Below are 25,023 nucleotides of genomic sequence, written 5' to 3'. Positions count from 1 at the left end.
TATTTTCTTGCCAAAGAAAAACTAGGTGAGAAAAACACTCTAAAAACTTTTTCATATTAAACAGTGTTTCTGCAAGAAGTCGAGAAAATGTGCAACTTTTTCAAATTTATTGTGTTAAAATACAAACTGTGCATGGAAAGATTCTTGTGTTATTTTTCCATCTTCCCTTGCATTTTACTAGGTGAAAAATGACATGATCACTCCATTGAAAAGAAAAAAATAAGAATTAGTTCAGCAAGAAGGAAGTGTAAAGAGCATAAAAGAAGCCTTTACCGTCACAGAAAAATGTGTATAACATATTATTCTGTGTTCTGAATAAAGTTTGTATTAAAATGAGGATAAGTTCTAAAAACTGTGTCAATCGATATTGAAACCTCCGTTTATATGCAATCTTTATTCGTTTGTAATATTTTTCTTTTGTTCTTTACTATTTAGCGTTGTGGGTTTATCAATTGAAAAACTTTACTAATGTCTCTCGTGAAAGAATTACTTTTTTTTTAAGTCAAATTGCTCCACACACAAAATCTTCATGTAAGTATTTTAACAATCACATTTGGGTTAGTAAGAAGTCAATAAATTCATAGCTAAAATTGCAGTCAACTATAAATAACTTTCATTCCATTATTTACAAAAGTCGTGGCAAGAAATTCAAAAAAAAATTAAAAATAAAAGATACTAAGGAATAAATTACACGAAAAAATACGTAACATTGTCGTTTAGGAATAAAGAATTACTAATTTTTCACAATTTCACAATTTTTAGCAAAGAGACCTCACTCTAAGTAATTTTTTTTTTGCGAGAGCCATTAATCTCTATCTAAAAGACGAGAAAATTCACCTTTTTTTAATATCAATTTGTCAAGTAAGTCCGTCACAAGATTTCTATACAATGTTTTTCAATTTAAATATTTTTTTTTAAACGGTACACACAATCGTCGTAATAATTTTTCACACTTTCTCCCTCTCTCTCTCTCGCTCGACGTGTAATTATTATAAAAAAGCTCTAAGTGGTACTAATCACAATTATACAATTAATGTATCTCCATCCTCGTAATTGAGGAGTGAATAAACAATTTGTCCAACAGCATCTTTCACTTTTTATCTTTGTTTTTTTTTCTTCTCTCTCTCTTTGTCTAAAAAAAAATTATCTCAACAGTCAGACGCATTCATCTTGATTTTGGGCACAATATTTGGGAAATATCGCTTCGGCTTTTATGCCAAGCTGAACAAGTCGATTCCGAAAGACGGAAAATCGACTGAACACATCCTTATGGACCGCATCGAAATCATGCTCATCATCTGGATCTGACCACAATCTATTCACACGCAGCAATAAAATCAGTTTAAAAAAGAATCCTATAAAAATTTTATTAAACTTACCTTTCAGCGAGGGCAGCTGCACGTGGCCAAACTCTTGAATCCAGCGTAGATTCGTCCACTTGTTCAGTCCACAGACACACCTCTCCTCCGAGAATCTGGAAGGAGTAAGGATAGGCCAAAAATTAAAATGACCATATTTCTTCAAACGGAGAAAACCTGAAAAACTCCCAAAATTCTAAGTTTTACTTTCCACAGAGTAATTTTCTATCTTTCCTGATTTTTAACCGATTTAAGCCGATTTATAAAATCACGCAAAACTGTTTAATTACGGATTTAATCCTTGAAGGGGACACCGGGTACCAAACATAAAAACCAAATTTTCGGACTATTTAGAGGACAAAATAACTTTCTATATCTAAAAAAAAATGTTTTTAAGACACCGGTGTCCCACTTGTCCTTATTAAGGGTTAAAACCGATTCAAATCGCTATAGATTTGTCAGAGATTTGAAGACTTTACTAATGATCCCCGCCCCAATTTGTCCAAATGGGTTGAAAAAGTATGCCTTCGAAAGCCTTTCTTAAAACTGAATTATTTAAATTATTTTGGGAAGAGTGGCCCCTGTATAAATTGAGGATTCTTACTACAAGGGTTAACCCTTTAAGGACGAGAGGTTCAAAAATCGGAGGTCAGAAAAAAATCACTTTTTCTGACCTTTTAGACACAACTTTAGATGACCGTAGGAAAAACTTCATTTTTGGGTCACCGGGGACGTTGGTGACCCAATCGTCCTTAAATGGTTAAACTCGTATTTGATAAAACAATTGTCAGTTGCCTGAGAAACTCTTCGTAAAACACGAGAAACCCAAAATTTGCTCCACAAAATCCGAAAAATCTAAAAATTATTAAGAGAAACCTAAGAAACATAAATATTGCTCAGCGAAACCCTAAAACCCGAAAAATTTCTTTAAAAACCCAACTTAAAAATTGGTTCCCAAGACTCGAGATACCCAAATATTGATTCACAAAACCAGAGAAACCCGAAAATTGCTTTGAAAAATCCAAGAAACCGAAAAATTGATTTCCAATTGATTGAATTCGAGAAACCTAGAAACCCAGAAACCTAGAACCTAGAAATGTAACCACCTAGAATCTAGAAATGTAAAAATTTATTTTAAAAAATTCTAAGAATCCAAAAATTGCTTCGCGAAATCCAAGAAATGTAAAAATTGCTCCGCAGGCTTAGAGTAATACTACGGAAAGCATTTTCTAAAGCATTTTTTAAAGAGAAAGTGAAACGACCTCAAAAATTGAAATGTAATCAAGCTTCCTCAATGTATGTAGTTAGCTGAGATTCTTTAGAATCTCAGATAAAATTTTAGTATATATTGTATCTGAGATCAAGATATTTTTAACGATGGGTCCTATACGTCTTTACACCTACCTACTGTACCCCGACCCTTACTGTATTCAAATGGACCGGACTCTATCTCTTATGTTTATTAACCGATTTCAATGAACTTTTTTTTCTTTCATTGGCCTTCCTAACTCAGACTATTTGAAATAGAAAATGACCAGTGATAAGCCCAGAAAAGCTTATGGTAGATGAGATTCTTTACGGGGGACCTCGGAATGCGTGCAACTCGGAATGCATGAAAATTCGATTGTGAGATCAATTTTGGAAGTAAAGAATCGCGTCGACCCAATTTTATCCATTTCGACCAACAGCAACAGTTTACTCGACATGTTTCTTTACCCCCAAAATTCAACTCACAATCGAGTTTTTAGGTATTTAAAGTTGCAAACTCCCCGAATTACACGCATTTCGAGGTCACCTGTAAAGAATCTGAGCTACCATAAGCTTATCTGAGCTTATTACTGGTTTTTTGGTAGGCCCTATGCAATTAGTCATCTATGTGATAACGAGCTATCAATTAAAAATACACGGTGTTATTGAATTCGTTATAAAAGTTATTAGCATCGCCCGAAAAATCACTGTCGGTTACCCATTTTATTAACTGGCACAGGTTTTTATTCGAACGTCCTCTTCGTAGTATTGCTCTGAATTCGAAACACTCGCGAAATTAGAAACCTTTGTCTGTAAAAATGATAATGAGTCACCATTTGCACTTCAACGATTTATAAAAAATATCCTGAAATAATTAGTTCCTTACATTTTGTTTCATTTAAGGGAATTCAAACTCAGGACACGTGCATTATAGAGCGAGTACTCTATTACTTGACCTATATTGATTGCTTCGATTAAAGGTAATGTAATTTCTTCCACTTACCCCGCAGCAACTGAAAATACTACGTGTAACGGGTAGAAGATTTTTTATTTACTTTTCCCTTTACAGATTAAAAATTCATCTATTATCTGATGATTTTTTGCCCAGTAAATTGTAAAGGCATAAACAATTAGATGCTTCTAAAATATATATATTTTTTTAATTCCAGAGAATCGATTTTTATCGATTTTGAAAATATTCAGAAGGATTATTCTTTTTAAAAAGTTCAAATTCTATTTTTTGTCCACTTCATGCCTATCAGAAAATTTCAAGAATTTAGAATTAAATTTTCTTACTGGTTTAACTTAAAGAAAAATCCACAAAAAATGTATAGTCCACCGGGAAAGTTAACTAAAGAATAAATAAATGTTTTCTTCGGAAAGTTTCTTTGGGCTTAATCAATATTCTGTTATAGTGGTTTCCCAATATAAATGAAAATTAAATATTTCTCCTAAACATTTTTTAGCACGTGACTGTTCTCAAGTGCTTCTACATTATCGACTTTTCTTTGTGTTGGTTCCTGTCACGACTGTTTGGTGGTTTTATAACACGGTGAGGACTGGGAAAAACAGTCGAGACAGGAACCAACAGACAAAAAAGTCGATAATGCAGAAGCATTTAGGGACAGCATTTCTGCATTATCGATTTTTCTTTATGTTGCTTCATGTTTTGAATTTTTCCCCAGTTCTTACCATAACTACCAAACAGTCGAAATAGGAATCAACAGGCAAAAAAGTCGATAATGCAGAAGCACTTAGTAACAGGAGTTCTGCATTATCGATTTTTCTCTATGTTGCTTCCTGTTTTGGTTTTGTTCCCTAGTTCTCGCCATAACTATCAAACAGTCCAGACAGGAACCAACATACAGAAAAGTCGATATTACAGAAGCACATAGGAATAGGACTTCTACATTATCGATTTTTCTCTATGTTGCTTCCTGTTTTGATTTTGTTTCCTAGTTCTCGCCATAACTATCAAACAGTCGAGACAGGAACCAACAGACAAAAAAGTCGATAATGCAGAAGCACTTAGTAACAGAACTTCTGCATTATTGATTTTTCTCTATGTTGCTTCCTGTTTTGACTTTTTTACCCTAGTTCTCGCCATAACTATCAAACAGTCGAGACAGGAACCAACAGACAGAAAAGGTCGATAATGCAGAAGCACATAGGAACATCACTTCTGCTTTATCGATTTTTATCTATGTTGCTTCCTGTTTTGATTTTTTCCCTAGTTCTCGCCATTACTATCAAACAATCGAGATAGGAACCAACAGACAGAAAAGTCGATAATGCAGAAGCACTTGAGAACAGCCATGTGCTAAAAAAAATGTACAGGAAAAGATTTCATTTTCATTTTTTATTGGAATAGCAGTATTAAGCAAGATAAATTCCCCTTAAATATTTGCAAACTTTACCTGTTTAACTTGCACCGGAGTGAGCCTCATGCGATTCCAGGGACGGTGCTTGTAGACATTCTGCCATGTGCGATAGGGTGAGCACGCACCCTCACCCGTGGAGCGCCAGCTGCCGAAACCACAATCTAAGTACCACGCATCCACGTGCGAGATGATGAGGTTGAAACCATTCTCAATCAACTCAAAGTTTTCCTGCCACGTGCTTCCACCCCAAACTTGCACGGCAAATGAATTCTTCGACAGGCACGGCGTATTTGTCAGTCCACTTGACCACACCACAGTCATTTTGGGCGAAATGCCCCCATTAGCCACTCGCAATCTCTGAAAAGCCTGCAGCATGAATTCACACCACAAACCACGGAGATCTGTATCATTGAAAAACTGCCCCCAACATTCAAGATTGACCTCATCACCGCCCAAATGGAAGAAATCTGTTGGTCCTGCGAGTTCCAGAAGTTCAGCATACAGTCGCTGAAGGATCAAGTAGGTATTGTTGTTCTTGGGATTCAGCTGACCACATGGTGGTTCACCACAATAGAAACTCCAGGGCTGTTGGTTAATGCACAAACTCAACTCTCCCAGTCCATGCTTCGGTCCCCAATCCCATCCATTTCCCGCATGAGCTGGAGCATCGATTTCCGGAATCACCTGAATGCCTCGCACTCGGGCATACTCAACCACTTCTCGTACATCCTCAACTGTATAAACTTCGTGATTGGAATAAGCTCCATGGGCAGCAAGTTGAGGATATTGGCGCGAGACGAAAGGGAAACTCTGGGAATCCGTCATGTGCCAATGGAAACGATTGAGCTTACTCAGGGCCATGCCCGAGAGTGTCCTTTTTATCGAATCCACGGAGAAGTAATGACGCGAAGTGTCTAACATAAGGCCTCGATATCTGCACGAAAGACAAATGGTGAAGGATTTAGGAAAACAGCCTTGGGAAATCTTAGGGCAAGGGAAATCTTCTCCCTGAACATGTTTTTTAGAGCTTTACTGTCCTCAAGTGCTTCTGCATTATCGACTTTTCTTTGTATTGGTTCTTGTCTCGACTATTTTTCCCATTCCTCGCTGTGTTCTAAAATCACCAAACAGTCGAGACAGGAACCAATACAAAGAAAATTCGATTATGTGGAAGCACTTCAGAAGTTAAGTGCTAAAAAATGCTTACTGAAATAACGGATCATTAAATTCACCAAGCCAGACTTTGTTTTTTAATTAAATAACGAATGAATTATAATTATTTTAAATATTCAAAAAACTTATTAAAAAAGAAAATCTGCAGTTTGCAGAATGCGAATTAATTTTTAGTACACAGATGTTCTAAGGAGGCCAGAAATTTAGAAAAGTAAAAGAAATTAAGCAATGAATTCAGAAATTATTGTATTTAAAAAAAGGTCAAAGTTCGTCAAAGTTTGGAATCGAAATTTGAAGTCACTTTCTCATACTTCGATTTAAATTTATATGGAATTTTTTTTTGCATACGCTACCGTTATGCTAAATATTTAAAAAGTGAGAAGTTTTTCCGTATTATACTTTCCGTATGGAGGGAATATACTAAATTTTTGTTTAAATAAATTTTTTCCTCGGAGCACTGTGAGCTGAGTCCGAGGTCAATTTAGGAATTGGCTTCATATAGCTCCATATAAAAAGGTTAACTTGCCAGGGGGTTGTTTGGGACAAACTAAATTTTTAGTACATATTAGCTCAAGCTAAATTCTAAAAGGAATTATAACATTTTGGAGTGAGAAACAAAAAGTAATTTCAAATACGAAACAAAAGAAATATAAAACAAAAGAGAAAAAATAAAAAAGGTCACATTTAGATTGGTTTTAAGCATCTGACAGGTTCTAAAAGAATACAGTATTCTTTAGTACAATCGAGATTAATATTATATAAATTATGAGATAGAAACAAGATTAGAATAAAAGAAAAAAATGTAAGTTCACTCATCTCTATTTAACCAGATGAAGTAAACGTACTAATACTGATATGTACTAAATATGAACTAAAACTCAACATGGGATATTAAATTCTAATTTTAAATAAGAAGTTGTAGTAGAGTACTGTACTGACATCATTTTACAATATTTAAAAGTTTTTTGAGCCACGGGAACTATAAAATTTGAAAATTTTCATATTTGGACATGTACTAAATATAATACATGTTCTAAAATATTAAAAAAAATTAAGAACAAAAGAGAATGAAGATGTTAAGCTAAAATGATTAAGGAAAAAGGGAGATATGTCTAATGTCGGCTGCAACAAGCCATAAGTTTTATTTTTTTTAAATGAAAAAAAGTACATGAAATTAATTTTACTTTAAAGAGAGTGAATCTGTGAAGATCGATAATACATCAAACAAAGATAATAACATACTCCCTCTGTCCCAAAAAAAGTCGAACATTTTTTCATATAAAATGTACTAGCAAACGTACGACTTTTTTTCCATTAGGTTTTTTATACTTCTTTTTCCTTCTTCAATATACCAATTAATACGAATTTAGCTATTCTATACTTTATTTGTTTTAGTATTATCAGAGTTATTTTCTTTGTTGTAAGGAGTCTCTGACTCTATCTCTTTCCTTCGAAATTTATTGTAAAGAACCTTGTAGTTGGATTTTAATTAACGATATAAAAAAACGTACGACTTTTTTCAGGACGGATGGAGTATAATTTTTTACAAATTTATGTATTGAATTTTTAACTTCTAAAATCCGTCCAAAAATTAACATTTTATATTGAGTTTCACCTTAAAAATTATGCACATCCATGTACTAAAATTAAATGAGACCATAAATCATGATTTTTTAATGCAATTTTAAGAGAAAATATTAATTTGGCATTAAGAGTTAACATTTTTGTTTGTAGAGCACAAAAAGGCAAATGTTAATTTTTAAAAAATACTAACCAATACTGTTAATATTTAGCACATGCATGCACTAAATCAGGATGCAAGTTTAAAGTTTTATCATGTACATGTACTAAATATATCAAGCAATTTTTAACTTATAAAATCAGTTCAAAAATTAAATTTTTTTGTTTTTTGCTAAATTTTAATGTTAATTAACTTAATTTAATGAATTTAAAAATTATGTACATCCATGTACTAAATTTACATGAGACGATAAATTATATTTTTTTACTGCAATGTTAAAAGTAAAAGGAGAATATAATTATTTTATATTGAGGGTTAGCAGTTTTGTATGCAAATGCAAATGTTAAGTTGTGTAGATGCTATAAATATTTAAGTGCAGTAAATATTTAGCACATGCATGTACTAAATCAAGTTGCAAGTTTAAAGATTTATCAAATGATAAATACATAAGGAAAATTTGTCAAGATTAAATAATGCATTAGAATTGTACTAAATTAGTTAATTAGTTATTTGAGTTAGAGTTGTACTAAATTTCATGCATTATTATAAAACAAATAGAGCAAAAAATATTTTAATAATATTGATTAGGAGCTAAAACGTCTCAAATAGTTCACGTTGAAATATTCAAAATCTTTTTTATCTATACTTTTTTAAAGAAAATTTTTATTTAGTTTATATTTTTAGTACAAAAAAATGTTAATTTCCCAACCAAATTTTTGTGAATAAAGTTGTACAAAACGTTTGATGTTTATTTTTTGTAGCTTCTGGTATAATTATTATTAATCTTCAAAAGATAAACGTACTTTAAAAGCAAGTTCTAAATCTTTATAGAGGAGACTAGGGAAATTAATGCTTGTATAAATTTGGGAAAACATGGTTACTGCTCGAATTCCACAGTTTATCAAGATAATCAATCAATTCTTGGATACAAATCATATATTTTTCTCAAAAGATTTGCAAAATAAACCTGCTTGCAATCCCCCCAAACTCCCCTATCAGAATTTTGGATTAGGCAGTTATTCTTGCAAAGGGTATAAAATGCATTATTAATCAGATTTCCTTAAGACCCTATCCTCAGCACAAATGTATCCCTGAATCCCTTGAATATCCTGAAAGTTCTGTAATTGACTCCCGTCACTTCTGCCCACGAACAGAGAGTGAGAGAGAGAGAGACACCCACGGAATGGCAAGAAGCAAGTGAAACCATCTCCACCAAGGTGATTAAGTGTTTAAATATGATGTGCAAAAGACACACAAAACTTTCCGCCTCCCACCAAACTTTGATGATGGGATAGGGGATGGGGTGTAGATAAATGAGAGTAAAATTGTAAATTTGCAATGCTCAGCACATAAATTAATGCTAAAAGCTCCTTCTTCGTCCAAAACTTCCCCCAAAATTCCCGGCAAAAAGCACAAATTTCTCCAACTTGATTAAATTTATGACCTGACGCATTCTTCATGTCATTTTGTGAGCCACTCACCCAAATTTCGGAGCATCCTCCACATATGCCCGGTTGATGATTCTCAGTAACTTATCCTCATCATCATACCAAACCATCTGCTGAAGTGTTGTCAGGGCATTTCGGGCCCCATAGAAGCCCTTGGCGTTAATTCTTACGCTAATTTTGCGATTGTCTGACATTACAGTGATATTGTAACTCTCATCTGTATCCATTCGGAGAAAAATGTCTTGATATTTGTGAATTTTAACACTAATCTCAAATTGATCAATGTCACAGGGATGATCTACCCTGCACCGAGTATCATCGGGATGTTTAGCACCTGGAACACTTGTTGGAATCTCATTGACCTCAGCACCACCATGACCTTCTGCCTCATGGGATCCCTTATCATCCTTGTCAACATTTTCAATTAATCGCAGATCATCCATAAAGACCAGAAAAGCATCCCTAAAGAGATTCTCAACCCTCTGAAATGGTGTCTCAATGTGTGCCCTAACATGTGCTGTGGAAAATGTAAGAGATTTACTGCCCAGTGTCACCTTTCCAGTTGGTTCGGGCCATATATTCGAAGCACCACATGTCATAGAGCAGGTGAGAAAGGGAATTCGCTTTTCATGATGATGCTCAGTGAGATAGTGCTGTCGAATACATCGATCATTCACACATTTGTACGTCCACGTCTTCTCAGAGACGAAACTGCAATAAATATAAAAAGAAAGCATTTATTGAATTCAATATAAGTCTAGCAAGTGTTTGTTACCCAAGTCAAATTGACTCATAGTATAAACAGCTTCTTTTCAATCAATTCTCTCTCATATTATTTATTTTCTCTCCATTTTCCCCAAATATATTATCTATCACAAATTGAATTTACGAAATACCACAATCCATCAAGAAAAAAAAAACCATTAAAAAAAACTATTTGATACGGATGTTTTAGCTTAGGGGAACTGTGATTCTTTCAATGAATGGAAATGTGATTTAGGGCAGAATCACAGTGACAGTAAAATGCTCACCGTATTTCGTTAATTTACGCATTTTTATTTCAATTCTCACTCAAATTCTCGATTACCATATTACCTTATCTCATACTAGGTGGCACTAGGAGAAAATAATATAAGAAAATTGAAGAAATAAAACAAAAATGCGATAAACGGTGAGCAAAAAATACTCACCGTTTATCGAATGTTGGTTTTATTTCTTGAATTTTCTTATATTATTTTCACCTAGTGTCACCGAGTATGAGATAAGGTAATACGGTGATGGAAAATTTGCGCACGAATTGCAATGAAAATGCTTAAATTAACGAAATACGGTGAGGCTACGGCGAGCATTTTATTGTCAATGTGATTCTGCCCTTAAAAGCCAACTCGAAAACGATGAAAACACTGGGTATCATGCTCAAAAGCTACTTTAAAATCTTTTAACTTTGACATTCTTTTAATAGTCTGAAAGGTCTGAAATAAACTGAAAAAAAAATACTAAAAACAGAGAGTCAATTGCTCAATGGACTAAGCGCCAGTTCTATAACATGAAGTTTCTTGATTCGGTCCTTGGTGATTCCATTCCAATTCCAAGTTAAAAGAAAATCGAAAAATAATTTAAAGGAGCAATATGTAAAAAAAAACATAATACAGTAGAGCAGAGGTGTGCAAGAAACCGTTGAAACCGAATTAACGTCAAAATAAGTTTGTTATAGTAGCGTTTTGAACATTGACGTACATGTTTCATTTGACGTTAATTCGGTTTCAACGGTTTCTTGCACACCTCTGCAGTAGAGCCCCGCTATAGGCCATCGCCCTATAGTCCACAATTTATCGACCGTTGATATCAAAAGACTGATTTTAAGTTGGGTTATGTTTTTTAGTACGCGACATGCAATGTTATCATAATTATTTTAATATTTTTGGCAAACTTTATTGAGTAGTTGTTGTAATTGTGATCTATAATGAAGAGAGCAAGGACAAGTACCACAATCGCAAAGAAAGTGGAGGCTGTCGAGCAATTTCAATACTAAAAGTCGTTGATAATTTAAAAAAAATGACATGGACTATAGTGCGAGCCAAGTGTCAAATCTGGAACCAAATATGGCCTATAGCGAGGATCTACTGTAAAAGAATGTGGAAAGTAATAAAAAAAAGTGAAGTTTATGGCAAATAAGTCCACGTACAAGTAAAAAAAAGGGATGGCAAAGCGTCCCAGGCTTTGCGAAATGCTCGAACTCGTGACTTAGATGCTATACCGCATAAGTACTTTCGCATCATTTACCGTTTAACGGTTTTCAAACGATTTGAACCGATTCATAAATCTCTCAAAAGATCCCCCAAAACAGTTTTAAAAGTTAATAGAATTCATTTTCTCATAAAAATTAGTTATTGATTATGAACCGGTGCAATTCCGCTTCAAAACCGATTGGAACCGATTGGAACTGATTTAGTTTTGTCGGTAATTCCAAGACCTTTCCAATGACCCCAAACATGACCCCATTCGCTTGATATTTTGAGGGGGGGTATTTTGACATTTGGAGGGGAAGGGGAAAATAAGGGGCAGGTTAACGATCTTTGGGTCGACTTATGGGGGGGGGGCTCCCCCGAAGGTCCCAAGTCTCTAACTCTAACCGTTTGGTCTCTAGAGCCGGTACGGACAGACGGACAAACAGCGTGACGATATTTCTCAGAAATCGTCTGAAACGTGAAGATTTGTTGAGAAAAGTGGTCTCCGGGGGGTGGAAGGTGGAAATTTGGGGGGGGGAGAGGGTGAAAAAATCGAGGGATTATACTGCTCTCTCCGTAGTGTTCGACCAGTAAAATACTAGTGACCTAAAGAGGATTCGAACTCGAGACATTTCCATCCTGTGTGAGCACTCTACCACTAGATCTAGGTACATTAAGAGTTTATAATAAAATAATAAGAGAAAGAAAATGTCTTGAATGAATCACAGCATTTCTGTAACTTATTCGAAAGATACTTCCTGCGCACATGCATTTTTTCCGTTTCACTGGGCGTGAATTCGCGGGCTTTCTTTTGGTCCCGAAAATATCACTTAAAACGGAACCCTCTGCATCTCAAAAGTACCTTAACGCCACTTATCGTTCACCGATTCATAACCAATTTTAACAGGATTATAAAAAATAGGAGTAATACATTTGATTTTCGATAAAAAAATGTACATCGATTCATAAATATTCATAAAAAAATTGGAATCGGTCAAATCAGAATTGGAATCAGTGGAATTGTCAGAAATTCCAAGACCTTTCCAATAAGCCTAAACATGATACCATTTGGTTGATAAATACGATCTCTAGAGCATTTTTAACCTTTGACCTTGAAAAATCGTTATTAGGAATCATTTATCGGTATTTTCGTATAGGGTGGAGTCATCACTTATGAACGTTTTACACTTATGAACAGCTTGTAAAAATTTCAAACTCTTACGTAAAACACAGCCAATTTTTGTCACTCGCACTCGCACCCGTCAGCCCTTTAGTAGCCGAGAGAAATCGACTCGCACACCCTGCAGAAATCCTTCTGTAACGACTTCTTAATAACATAAATAAAGCAATTGTTAAACGTATTCAAGAATCTGCGTGGTATGCGAGTCAACTTCTCTCGGCCACTAAAAAGCTGACGGGTTCGAGTAAGAGTTACAAAAATTGGCCCTCAGATTTCGAAAAATCACAAAATTGTTAATAACATCATAGAGTGATACTTTTATAATTTTGCGAAATCCTTTTTTAGGTAAGGACTTAACGAGTGAGAAACGTGGTCGTTCGTGAGGAGCTAAAAGAGCTAAACAAAATTCAGAACTTGTATAAAAAAAGGTTGTATCTCTCTACACTCTACACTATTACTGCGAAATATGGATGAATGCGGTATGTCATCTAAATATTTTTGAAATAAGGGATGCTTATAGCACTCAATCAAGAGTCTAACTAAAGAGCTTCATCACAATAGCTGTGATAATGAAAGAATCACAAACAAATAATTGCAAGATTCACAGCTAAAACCATAAAAAGACCATATAACTAGTACTTATTTTTAGAAATAGAAAAAAAATTATAGCAATTGTTTTCAATAGAAGTTTTATATAAAGAACACCCACATTTTGTCATCCTACGTAGCATTACATCAAATTCATCTACTTATAAATAACAACAAATATAAATAGAAATATCAAACAATTCCATATCAAGACAGTGATTTCGTGAGAAAAATCTGTTATCTGTTTCCTCATTCTATATGGCAAATATCTCAAAGCAATTGAGTCATGAAAGGGACATCTACAAATCAATATCAATAAATGTTGATCTTGATTTATTTTTCAATCATTTTCACACTTTAATGCTCATGTCCTTTTTTGTCAACAAACACAAATCCTATTAATAGAACTGTGCATTATATTGAGAAGTTGCTTGCAAAAATCACTAGAACATTTTTTTTGTGATATTTCTATTTAGTCAAACAAAATCATAATTAAATATTTATTTGCTTCTTTTCGTTATAATTGGAATTGATTGGTGAGGATAAATTAAAATGGCTTAAAAGATTTCACAGTGAGACATTTTTGATTTCAATTCCGTTTTTTTTTTAATAACTTTTGTGACAAGATATGTTGAAATTTTAAACTATAAATTTAATCAAAACCTTTTAAATGACATATGAAACGCTAAAGTTAAATCCGAAAAAATGTGGGAGGGTCAGGATATATAGTAGATTTAACAGGCAAGGGGGATCTTCAGATCTTAACTCGCTATCTCTCACCATTTGACTTCTATTCATAGCCAGGGTAGGGATTCTCTAACTATCTAGATGACTCACCAGCAAAGTGATAGATTCACTACATTGTCATAAACAGGATAATGTATTATTTTAACGGAGAAGAATGATAGAATAGCTCTTAAGAAAGCGATAAAAAGCAATATTTTTATTTGTTTTTAACAAAGTTTCATAAATTGATCAATTTAAAATACAAGTGAATCGATCACTTCGCTTACAAAATTTCTACCCAGGAAAGACTTAGAAGTCCTTTAAAGCATTTTAAAAATAAATTATTTACAATTAATTTAATTTAATCATAAATGTGAGTGACGGCGTACTCCAGGGGTGACTTTGCACCCCTGCTTTCCGAAAGCTTTGCTTTAATTCTAGAACTTAAGAATAAGAATATTCCAGTAACCATAAGGGCACTTAAGAAGTTTGAAGATCACTCTTAAATTCTTAGAATTAAAGAAAAGCTTACGAAACACAGGGGTGTAAAGTCATCAGCTTCTACGGTAAGCTAAATTTTAGTACTCTCCGATTAATTCTAGTGTTATGCATTTTTACAATTTTATTTTTTAAATACCGCATGGGGGGTAACGGTCCCTCATTGGTCCGTTCTCGGTACTCCCTTGGCATGAACTATCCTTCCGCTTTTTCTTTTTGGGTATATACCTCTTTAGTTCCGAATAAATTGATTCGTAAACTATTCGATATCTATTGCGAGAGAAGTAGATTAATAATTACAGATCCATTATCAATTAAAACCGGTGCAGCTTAATCAAAAATTTCAAAACAACGTAAAACTAATACCTAGACATTACGTTTTTACATTACATCCTTAATATATTTATAATATTTTCAATAAATGTACCAGCCAAATACTAAGATAACGCGTCGTCAGATATCTTAACTTTTGAAAAGACCTTTTGTATCCTAGCACGAATTTAATCTTGAAACATTCCGGATAGTTCTTTTTTAAGGTCAAAGGATTGACAAACCGCAGATAACACAAGGTAAGCTATCGCTAGAGCAATCTTACAATTAAAGGTATTATCCATGCTCTTAAATAAGAGCTTTGTCTAAGTGCATAAAATAAGGACTTATTAAGTAGTTAATTAAGATATTTTTTAGATAAAATTAATGAAATTTAGAATGAAAAAGAGATGAACGCATGTCAACCATTAAAAGCAAGTTGCCCCAAAGAGTATCAAATTCTGATATACTGCTCTATTAATCACATAAATTCGTATTCTTAGAGTTAAAAGTTCAATATAATTTTCTTTTAATCATTTTTCCTATTATTTTTTTGTTCAATATGTATGGAGAACACTTCTTCAGAAGAATTTGAGAACTTCGTTCTGCAGCAGTTATACGAGCTTCAGACCTAAGATTTGGTCATATGGCTTCCGGTAAGATTTTTGAGAAGTAGGATCGGAGGAACGTCTGTACGACAGGGAACCCCTATTGACACTTTTGTCAAAATGTTGAAAATTATTTAATGTATCTAGTAAAATATAATATAACGTTTTTTCTGTAATATACCTTTTACTATAAACAGAGATGTTCAAATTTCATATCCCAAATGGTACAGAGTAGGGTGTCAATAGGTGCTGCTGACACGAGTTCTTAAAGTGTCAATAGACGTTCCTTTTACCCTATTTGACTTAGAATTGAATATGAATAACAAATGATTTTTTTCCGTTCCGAAAAACCACTAAAATTTGTTGTGATTTAGCTTTTCAAAGACTTTCGGGAAATGGGCTAAACCTCCAGTATGAAACTGGTTTTAGAGCTAGGGAAGAAGTATACGTCTGGACTACGTAATAGGGCTGAGTGCAGTGTATGCATTGTGCTAAGACACCAAAACTGTTTTTTTACTTGTACATATCTCTTTCTTTTTTTTTTTTAGAAATAAGTCAAATGTAGATTAAAAAACGTTTTATAACCGAAGGCTAACTACTTAAAAAGTGATTATTTAAAAGTCCTCAATTAAGTACTTAGCGAAAAGTAGCTTTAATGTCCCTAGAAAAAACTACTTAATTAAGGACTCTAATAAAGGCCTTAATTAAGTGCTCTGTTTTAAGACTGAACTGTGCCGTGTTATTTCCGCTATTCGTCACACAGCCCTGACGTTTGCTTCACATTTATATAGAGACTATATAATGCTCTGCGCTACAACTTTTACGAACATTCAAAGTTCACCAGATCACCGCTAATTGCAGCACAATCGCGGTATCAATTTTTCATCGGCGAAAGGGAATTTCAGGGTGAAAAGTACATTATATTATAACCCTAATGAGGTTTCTTATTCAAAGAATAGCCCAACATTTTATTGAAATCTATTTAACATTGTGTTCTAGCTATAATACTCACATTTCCATAATTCCCATTCTTCTTAAATGGGTAATGCAATCATAAAAAAAATTTGATTCAGAAATTAAGCGTTATTACGGGACCAATTTATAATTTAATAATTCATGGCAAATGATTCTTCGTTGTATTTCCCACAATTCACTCTCAATTTAATTCACTAGAAACTATCACACAAAAAAACTATCGATTGATTTTAAAAATAAATTAGGCACCCCCAAAGATTTGGATTGAATAATAAATTTACTTTTTTTATCCTGATAACTACATGAATTTCAATCAATGTCTCTCTTTTCTGTTCCAATTCACTTCACAGACTGAGACAATTCAGTGAAAGATTTATGACGGAGGCCGAACGAGTAAAAATCCAATTTTCTATAGTGAAAAATCTTCCGATTGTGGGTGGATTAGAGAAAAAGAAAATATTGAGAAATGATTTTGATATGGAATTGTGGGAGAAATTGAAAAGAAAATTGAATGTTTTGGAAAAAACTAATTTAAAAAAAAATAAATATAAATAAATAAAAAAATCATGCATACATGTTTCCTCGATCAGTCACTAACTTGGTTCGCATGAAGCGATCGAATGTGCTGAGATAGGATGTTGGCTTGAGAGCATCTTGATTCCAGTAGAACACCATAACAATGAAGGTCATGAGTGCAAAGAGAGCGATCAGGGTGCGCCTGAGGGATGCCGTGAGGGCCATCTCGTCGATTGTTTGCCTCCAGCTTCAGCCACTGTGGATGTCGTCACCTGCAATTGATATAAACGACCACACTCGCTTTTAGTCATTAAATTTGCATTAAGACCTGACAAATTAGGGGCTTTTCCGCGCGTCTCACAGGCTACCCTCGACCGTCATAAATTCCAAGTGAGAAGCACTTGTCTTAAATCACTTCCGGCCTCAGGCACATTTCACACACAAGCAACATGCAAGCAGTCTTCGTCCCTCAACCCCCTGCTCACCCCCCAGCCTCTTTCAACCACTTCCATCATCTACTTGTACAGTAAAGAAATGTCTCACAGCTTCTTTCCCAAATTGGAGAAAAAATCTCCGTCAGTTTCTTTTTTGCCACAATTTCCTGACAAGTTTCTATTTTTAGCCCAACTTGCCACCCCTTTATTCCATCATCCTTCCGCCAAAAGTCTTCACCATATACACCCCCCAAGAGTCAAAGGAAATCGCACAAAAGACAACCACCGAGGAACAATGCACCAGAACAATTGGCACGAAGGAAAAGAAGTGAAAATAGCTCAAATTTTCTTCACTAAATATCCTCACCGTGGAACTTCCCACTCAAGCATAGTCTTGATGCTCTTGCGCCACTCTTGAAAATAATAATAATAAAAAAAGGATACGTCGTCGTCCTTCTTTTGCGAAATTTATCTCTCTGTCACACACTATACAAAACTAATTGGTCTAATGAGCCTCACGGACATTGTGCCAGTGCACCGAACACACCTCATTCACACCGGCTCATCCATCGTCAAACACTGCGCACTTTTCTCACTGGCGTCGCGACACGATGGGAATTCCCTCGTTCGCGGAAAATATCGGGCTTCACAAGTTATTTGTGTTGGTGGTTTTGTTGCCAAGAAACGTCTCTTCTATATAACGACGACAAAAAAAAAGAGCGGAGGGTGGCTCAAACGCCATCAAACTATGTTTGTTCCAAATCATTACAGTTGGCGCCAAAATATGGACTACCAACGGAATTTTATGAAGTGTACATTAACTTAATTATAACTTCAATACCCTCTATAATCTACGGACAACAAATATTTTGCAAACATGCGTAATGCTTGAACTCGTGACTTAAATGCTATACCTTAACCCTTTAAGGACGACACGGTCAAAAATCGAGGGTCAGAAAAAATCATTTTTTCTAATCTTTTAGAGCAAAATACAGCTTTGGAAAGCCGTAGGAAAAAAATCATTTTTGGGTCACGGGTGACCCAATCGTCCTTAAAGGGTAAAAAGCACGTTTGCATCGTTTATTACGGTTTATCGGCTCACAACCGATTTTAACCGATTTATAAATAACTCAAAAGATCGCCTAATATGACTTCCGAGTAATAAAATTGCTTTGCAGACAAAAATTACTTATTGGTTCATAATCGGTTGATTCCCGCCATAGAACCAATAAGAACCAATTTAGTCTTATCAGAAATTCCAAGACCTTTCCAATGAGCCTAAATATTAACTCTTTGGTTGAGAAATGCTCTCTAGAGCCTTCTTAACCTTTGACCATGAAAAACCGGTATTTTCCTATTACAGTGGGACCTCGATAGAGTCAACCCCCGATAGAGAATCTCCATTAGAGTCAACAGCTATTTTTTTTTACTCTACGGACTCCAATAGAGTCAACTTGGACCCAAATTGACTCCGATAGTCAACTTTTCTTGTATTATCGAACTAATAATATTATATGATTTAATATAATTCCTTTCGAAATAAAAACCAGTCTTATTGTGTATCAACTTAACACTTTGAACACATGAAAAAATATTATTATAATATAAAATTCGTAGGTTTATTAACCGTGTAATCATTTTCCAACAAGATAATTTTCTTTACGTGATTTTAAGCTTTTTGACCGATTGAAAGTTCTCTTGTCTTTTCTCTCTTGTCTTAAGATTTTTTGATTAGGTCTATGATCACAATGTAAGGAATTTTGAGCTATCATTATTTATTAAGTGAACAATATTATGACAAAAACATAAACCTAGGACCACAAAAGCTTAGATTGTAAAGAATCTCAGTTAAAATATGAACTCGAATTATAAAAAAACGTACAGGATGCTAGATTTTTTGAGTATAACATAGTGAAGAAACTTTTCTAAATTTATTCGAACTTTTTAAAGACCTTACTTCTTTAAAAAATGTACATGATAAACAATCATAAAAATTACGCTTCTAAAGAGAACGTGTAAATTTAATTAACTTACATTTTTAATTTAAAATATCAGTATCTCAAAAGAAAATTTGGATCAAAAACAAAAAAAGCAACAGAAAATTAAAAATTTTTGAAGAAAATTCGTTAAAAAGAAATCGCCTGTGGATATGCAAATTTTCTTGATGCATAATACCATTTCGCGAGTTTTTTCGGTCCCGAAAATGTGCATTTTCCCGAAACTGAGTGTATTTACCAATAATAAGAATATTCTTAAAAATCATTCCTTAATCTCCAACTTTTGCCTAAACACACGGATTTTTTTTGTGCCAGATGGTATAGAATAAATGGATTAAATTAATAAAATATTCTACTAACATGTTGAATTTATCAATGATCTAGTCCAAACATAAAATAATACCCCTTTATATCAAAATTTCACATTTTAATTGATATTTTCTGACTCCGATAGGGTCAACGAATCCAATAGTCAACAGGCCTGGAAATAATTAGTTGACTCTATCGAGGTCCCACTGTATTTAGCTAACTTCTAAAACGTATCGAAAAATAATACGCAAACTAAAAAAAAAATATTGTTGTGGAGGGGAAAATGAGGGGCACGTTAATGGTCCAAGGGCTTACTTACTTAACAGACGAACGGACAAACAAAATGATGTCATTATTCAGAAATCGTCTAAAACGCGGAGATATGTTAAAAAAAAAGTGGTCTCTGGGCGATGCAAGGTGGATTTTTTAGGAGGTGTTGGGGTGAAGAAATCGAGGGATTATAAGTGCTCCCTCTGTGGAGTTCGAGCAATAGATAACAATAAAAATTCTGACATATTTTCTAGTTATATAAGAAGCTTGATTTATGGTGGGGTTCCCCGACGAATTCAAGCTGATATTTCCAATCGTTAATCCTCGATGAAACAGTGAAAACCTCGATCAAATCGAATTTATTGTCTTTAAACCACTCGATACAATCGAATCACTTTGATCGATTCGGAAATTTTCCTAAGTGAAAGGGTAAAAAAAGTGCCTCAACGAATAACGATTGTAATATCATAAAAGAACGCATTCAAGAAAACTAAGCTTTTACGAGACTATTTAATCTTTGCCAGATTATCATTCATTTCTCTATATTTAGGGGAAGATGGGGTAGTTTGTAGGTTTGATATAATAAATTTATGTAATTAAAATGTGCAGTTATATTTTCATATAGCCAAGGAAAACTAACTGAACTTAGCTTAAATGTAGTTCAAAAGCTTTTAACATAAGCTTTTAGCCAAGCTTTTAGCTTAAAATTGCCCACCCCTTGCCTGTTTGCAAATTTTAGTCTTGAGGCGCTGTAATTAAGTATGTAGTTCCGAACCTTTTAATGCAAAATCTATTTATGATAATACATTTTATTTTGTAATTATGTGCAGTATATAGTTCTAAATATTTCTAAGGATAATATTTTTAATACTAGACATGTTATCACTAAATAATCCTTGAAATTGATGAAATAGGTATATGGTCTTTTTCAAGATGTTCGTTGATTTGCTCTCTACTACAAATCTTTCTTTGATATGAACATTACTTATTCAGAATAATTAAGTTAAAAACCGTCCAAAATACTTCAAATTACACTCACAAACAACGCTCATAAAAGTACAGAAAAGTATGAACATTTCTATTTTCTTGTTTTTCAAGCACAAAGAAGTTTAAAATAATGTGATTTTGAAGCAGAATTAAGCTAAACTTCTTTACTATTTCTTTTATTAAATTTTTGTGCATAATTTCCCAGAACTATCGAAATATTTCGACCATCTTGCCCATGTATTTCATTTTCCCCACTATTTCTTAGCTAATTTTTGACATTCAGAGACTACGAACTTAAGGAGTACCAAAGCTAATAAAAGCGGAAACTGATATTTTGAAGATTTTGTACCTCGACCCAAACAAATTGGAAAAAAGACGGTAAAGGTTTCACATCTTATAAATCATGATTTTGGTATATTTGGTCAGTAAAAATTTAATTTGGTAAGCACAAAATTACAAAGCAAATCTTAAAATTTTTAATACTTAAAAAAAGTACTAGAAATACTTTAATACTTAAAATAGGAATTTTAAATTATTTCTACTGGCCAAACAAAATTTTGTACTAAAAGAGAAAATATTCAACTAAACATTTGGATTTCCTACTGACCCATATATGCTACTCTGTGGCAGTCAAAATCCCGAAAGCTAAAATCCCGAAAAGGCCGAAATCCCGAAAGCCAAAATCCCGAATGTTCGAAATTGTGAAAGGGATGAAATTATATGGAGGAAAATGTATAGAATAATTTCCCAAGACACAGAAGATTTCCCTTTGCCTTCAGCAAACGCAGGTGCAATCGTGGGAGTAGCTATGACACTTTTAAGAATTAGGGATTTAGGCTTTCGAGATTTTGGCCCATTCGGGATTTTGGGTTTCAGGATTTAGGCGTTCGGGATTTTGGTTTTCGGGATTTTTGCTTTCGGGATTTTGATCGAGACGCATTCTACTATATGGTGGAATTTCGAAATGCACCCCATTGTACTATGCACCGATGGCACCGGTAAATCTTGAATTACTTGCCCTAATGTTTCGTTCCTAAGATAAGTTTTCTCCACTCACTGTTATAACTTTCCCCAGTATGCCATGGCTAAAATAGAAAGTCTAACAGACTTTCTTATTTAATTCTAAAACGTTTCGAACTACAATCGTTCGGTGCTTCAATAACTTTTTTTAATAGGGTGTAGTGGGGCTACTTTGAGCTGTTTGTTATACGATTTTTTCACATATTTGTAAAGGAAACTGGGTTTTAACATGATGTAATTTGAATAGATAAAACAATTGTAGATCTAAATAAAATCATTGTAAGGACCAGCTTAATTTATAAATAGGCGAAAAAGTCGTATAACAATCTAGTCTCACAGCTCAAAGTATCCCCGACTGCCCCTAAATATGTATTAAACCTTGAATTCTTTTCTCAGAACTATTGTGCTTTCGTAATATCCTGTCCAGTGTGCGCCGAAATCTTTTTGTGCGCCGAAAGATAGGCAAGATTGCACCGGGATAAAGCTCAACGGGAGCTTTTATTCCGAAATCATTTTTCGAATCAAGAATTCGAAAATATTTCGAATCAAAATCTCCTCGTTAAGATGCTCCGAAGCGAGCCAAAATATTGATCTCAAAAAATTGCGCACAACAATTGAGACGTTTAGAGCACAAGAGGCATAATGTATATGCATTTCCCTATTGAAATAGCCCACTATTGCTCTGAGCAACACCATTAATTTTCAATAACCCAAGGCCTGTTTTATCTTGATTCTTAGTAGGGTAGTAGTACCTCTTATTGACACATTTACTAAGACAAACCATTTCACAATAAAGTGAAATGAACACTTATTGGCACCTTAGGAATTTGTGTATGGACTTAGCGGATTCTTCATATCAGCATATTTCTCTCATCTGAGCAAACACCAAAAATGAGTTAGTAACATAACTGTAAAAAAATCGATACTTTTTAAAGGGATTCCCTTTGGTCCTTTTATTTTTATCAATATATGCATGCTTAAAGCTATCCTCCTCTCCCCTAATTTTAATAAACTTAGCTTTTTCATGTTGACAATCATGATTGCTAATGTAGCAATAGTGGGAGCCTCAACCCTATCTCTTCAGTCTTTGCGTAAAAGGTAGTAAAATTTACTAATAACCTTTCATAAAATTCCAATTTAAAACATGAATTTGAATATAATTATACATTCAAGTGTGAACATTTAAAATTTGTAAGCACAAGTTTTAGAAGCCAAAATCACTTTTCCCCGCACCAAATGCAATAAAATGAAACGAGTGAGATGAAGCAAAAACGAGAATATAAGCACTTTGAATGGTGCGGTAGAAAATCACCCTTGGAAAATTGGTTCGTCACTGTAGACTCAACAAATCCCAAATGTTGAAGTCACACAGGCACAAAATCTAACTTGGTAGTAGACGACAGTGGAGCAGGAGCAACACTGTTTGAGATCCCATGGAAAAGTGGTGAGTCGCGGTCACGCGAGAAAATCTATATATGTGTGTGCGGTGGAGGAAAATCGTTTGGGGAAAGTAGTCGTGGCGAAGACACAAGTGCGCTCAGTTCAACCGAGGATACCACCTTGCAAGGGTGGAAAATATCTGTGGTGCTCCCTGATTTTTCGTGTTGTAGTAATATACATCATCTTTATTTTTTCTTATTTTCTCACGAAATCTCAACAATATTTTAACTTTCTTACCACATTGCAAACAACAAATTTGTGTCACTCGGGGGTGCACTTTTGACAAAATTCAAGGAAAATTGGAGAGGAAAAAAACATTTTAAAACGAAAGATCCTGAGGAAATTTTATGACTTGTGAAATGTGAATTTTCCTCATAGTGCTGTTAATGTTTTACTTCGTGTTCTTGGACATAAGTACTGCACAAGACATCACTCAGTGTTACGAATTGACGAAGAAAAATCCCAAACAACAATGTGAAAATCTATTTACAACTTTTCACACCATCTCTCTTTCTCTTCTCTTAATAAATTTTCGTGTATCGTGAATGAAATAACATAAAGTGCAATTACAACTTTTATATCCCTTTCGCTTTTCTCTCTGTGGACTTGGAAAAACATCAACCAAACAATTCACCATCGACATTCAACTTTTGCCACACAATCCTTAACCATCATCTTGTACTGTATATACCTCACCTTACCACCAAACAATAAACTCAGTGGAAATGCTGTGGCAAGAAAAAAAATTGTTGAAACATTTTGCAGTTTTCACGTAACAAAATCAAGGAAGGAAGTCAAGGGAGAGAAGATAGGGAAGATTAACAAGAGCTCCTATATCTTTGCTCTTGAGATTTTTATTCAACATTTCAACTCATCTTTTTTTGCATCTCCCTCTAAAACTATTCAACATCTTTCGTGTATTGTTTTCATTTTCCGTATCCAAAAGTGAGTGTGTGTTGTGCTATTTTTGCGGTAGAGGAAAATCCCTTTTCTTCTTTATTTTTGTACTTCTTTCCTCACAATCACCGGAGAAAATTGGTGAGATGTGGAATATTTAGTATACCCATTCTCCCATCCTTGCTATACAAACTCACAAAAGTCCATTTGGCAAATTAAGAGAGGAGGTGTATATAGAAAAAACGGATAAAAAAGACCGTATAGAAACTAAAATTTCCACCAATAAAATAATCTCAAGAGTGGAAAGTGATGTCAATGAAACGACTGGCCGTGATTGCAGCAGTTAGTTCACACAACAGCCTCAGCAACAATTCCATATCGTACTACAGTGTGGATAAGGGTGGTCACCAGGGACTCCAGACAATGCGTCCGGGTGCCAATTTGCATGGAAATGTCAATGTACTTCTTGGCGGGTAAATAAATTCAACACATCAGGCCATATCAATTGATTCATTATCGAACCTTTCATGCTTCACGTCATGCACCAAAACCCCATTTTCCAGTGGTATTTGCTAATTGAATTGACTCAACCATCAATTGCTAATTATTAGATGTTAGAGAGCAACATTGTGGGTCAAAATCCCATCAGTATGTACTTGGACATCATCCCCAAAAGCTTTCTGTTAAGGGTG

At 34.2% G+C, this 25,023-nt stretch overlaps 2 protein-coding genes across 3 annotated transcripts in view; one reads left to right on the top strand and one right to left on the bottom strand.

Annotated features, from left to right (window-relative positions):
- Positions 1 to 1,127: 1,127 nt before the first annotated feature.
- Positions 1,128 to 25,023, bottom strand: part of LOC129804896 (probable beta-hexosaminidase fdl) — an 82,955-nt gene continuing 59,059 nt past the window's right edge. The window contains exons 2-6 of one of the 2 annotated variants that reach the window (XM_055852654.1): positions 17,060 to 17,249; positions 9,383 to 10,060; positions 5,024 to 5,921; positions 1,380 to 1,474; positions 1,128 to 1,315 (exon numbers count right to left, since the gene is read on the bottom strand). In XM_055852654.1, the coding sequence (XP_055708629.1) occupies positions 1,156 to 1,315; positions 1,380 to 1,474; positions 5,024 to 5,921; positions 9,383 to 10,060; positions 17,060 to 17,202 (1,974 nt within the window). In that variant the 5' untranslated portion in view covers positions 17,203 to 17,249 and the 3' untranslated portion in view covers positions 1,128 to 1,155. Of the gene's footprint in view, positions 1,316 to 1,379; positions 1,475 to 5,023; positions 5,922 to 9,382; positions 10,061 to 17,035; positions 17,250 to 25,023 lie in introns of both variants that reach the window. The other variant, XM_055852653.1, reaches the window with a different exon arrangement.
- Positions 23,492 to 25,023, top strand: part of LOC129804923 (uncharacterized) — a 36,592-nt gene continuing 35,060 nt past the window's right edge. The window contains exon 1 of the mRNA XM_055852709.1: positions 23,492 to 24,804. Within this exon, the coding sequence (XP_055708684.1) occupies positions 24,641 to 24,804 (164 nt within the window). The 5' untranslated portion in view covers positions 23,492 to 24,640. The remainder of the gene's footprint in view (positions 24,805 to 25,023) is intronic.

This window comes from Phlebotomus papatasi, chromosome 2 (assembly GCF_024763615.1).
Source record: "Phlebotomus papatasi isolate M1 chromosome 2, Ppap_2.1, whole genome shotgun sequence".
Lineage (NCBI taxonomy): Eukaryota > Metazoa > Arthropoda > Insecta > Diptera > Psychodidae > Phlebotomus > Phlebotomus papatasi.
Note: the sequence above shows the minus strand (reverse complement) of the source record. Positions and strands in the feature narration are given on the sequence as shown.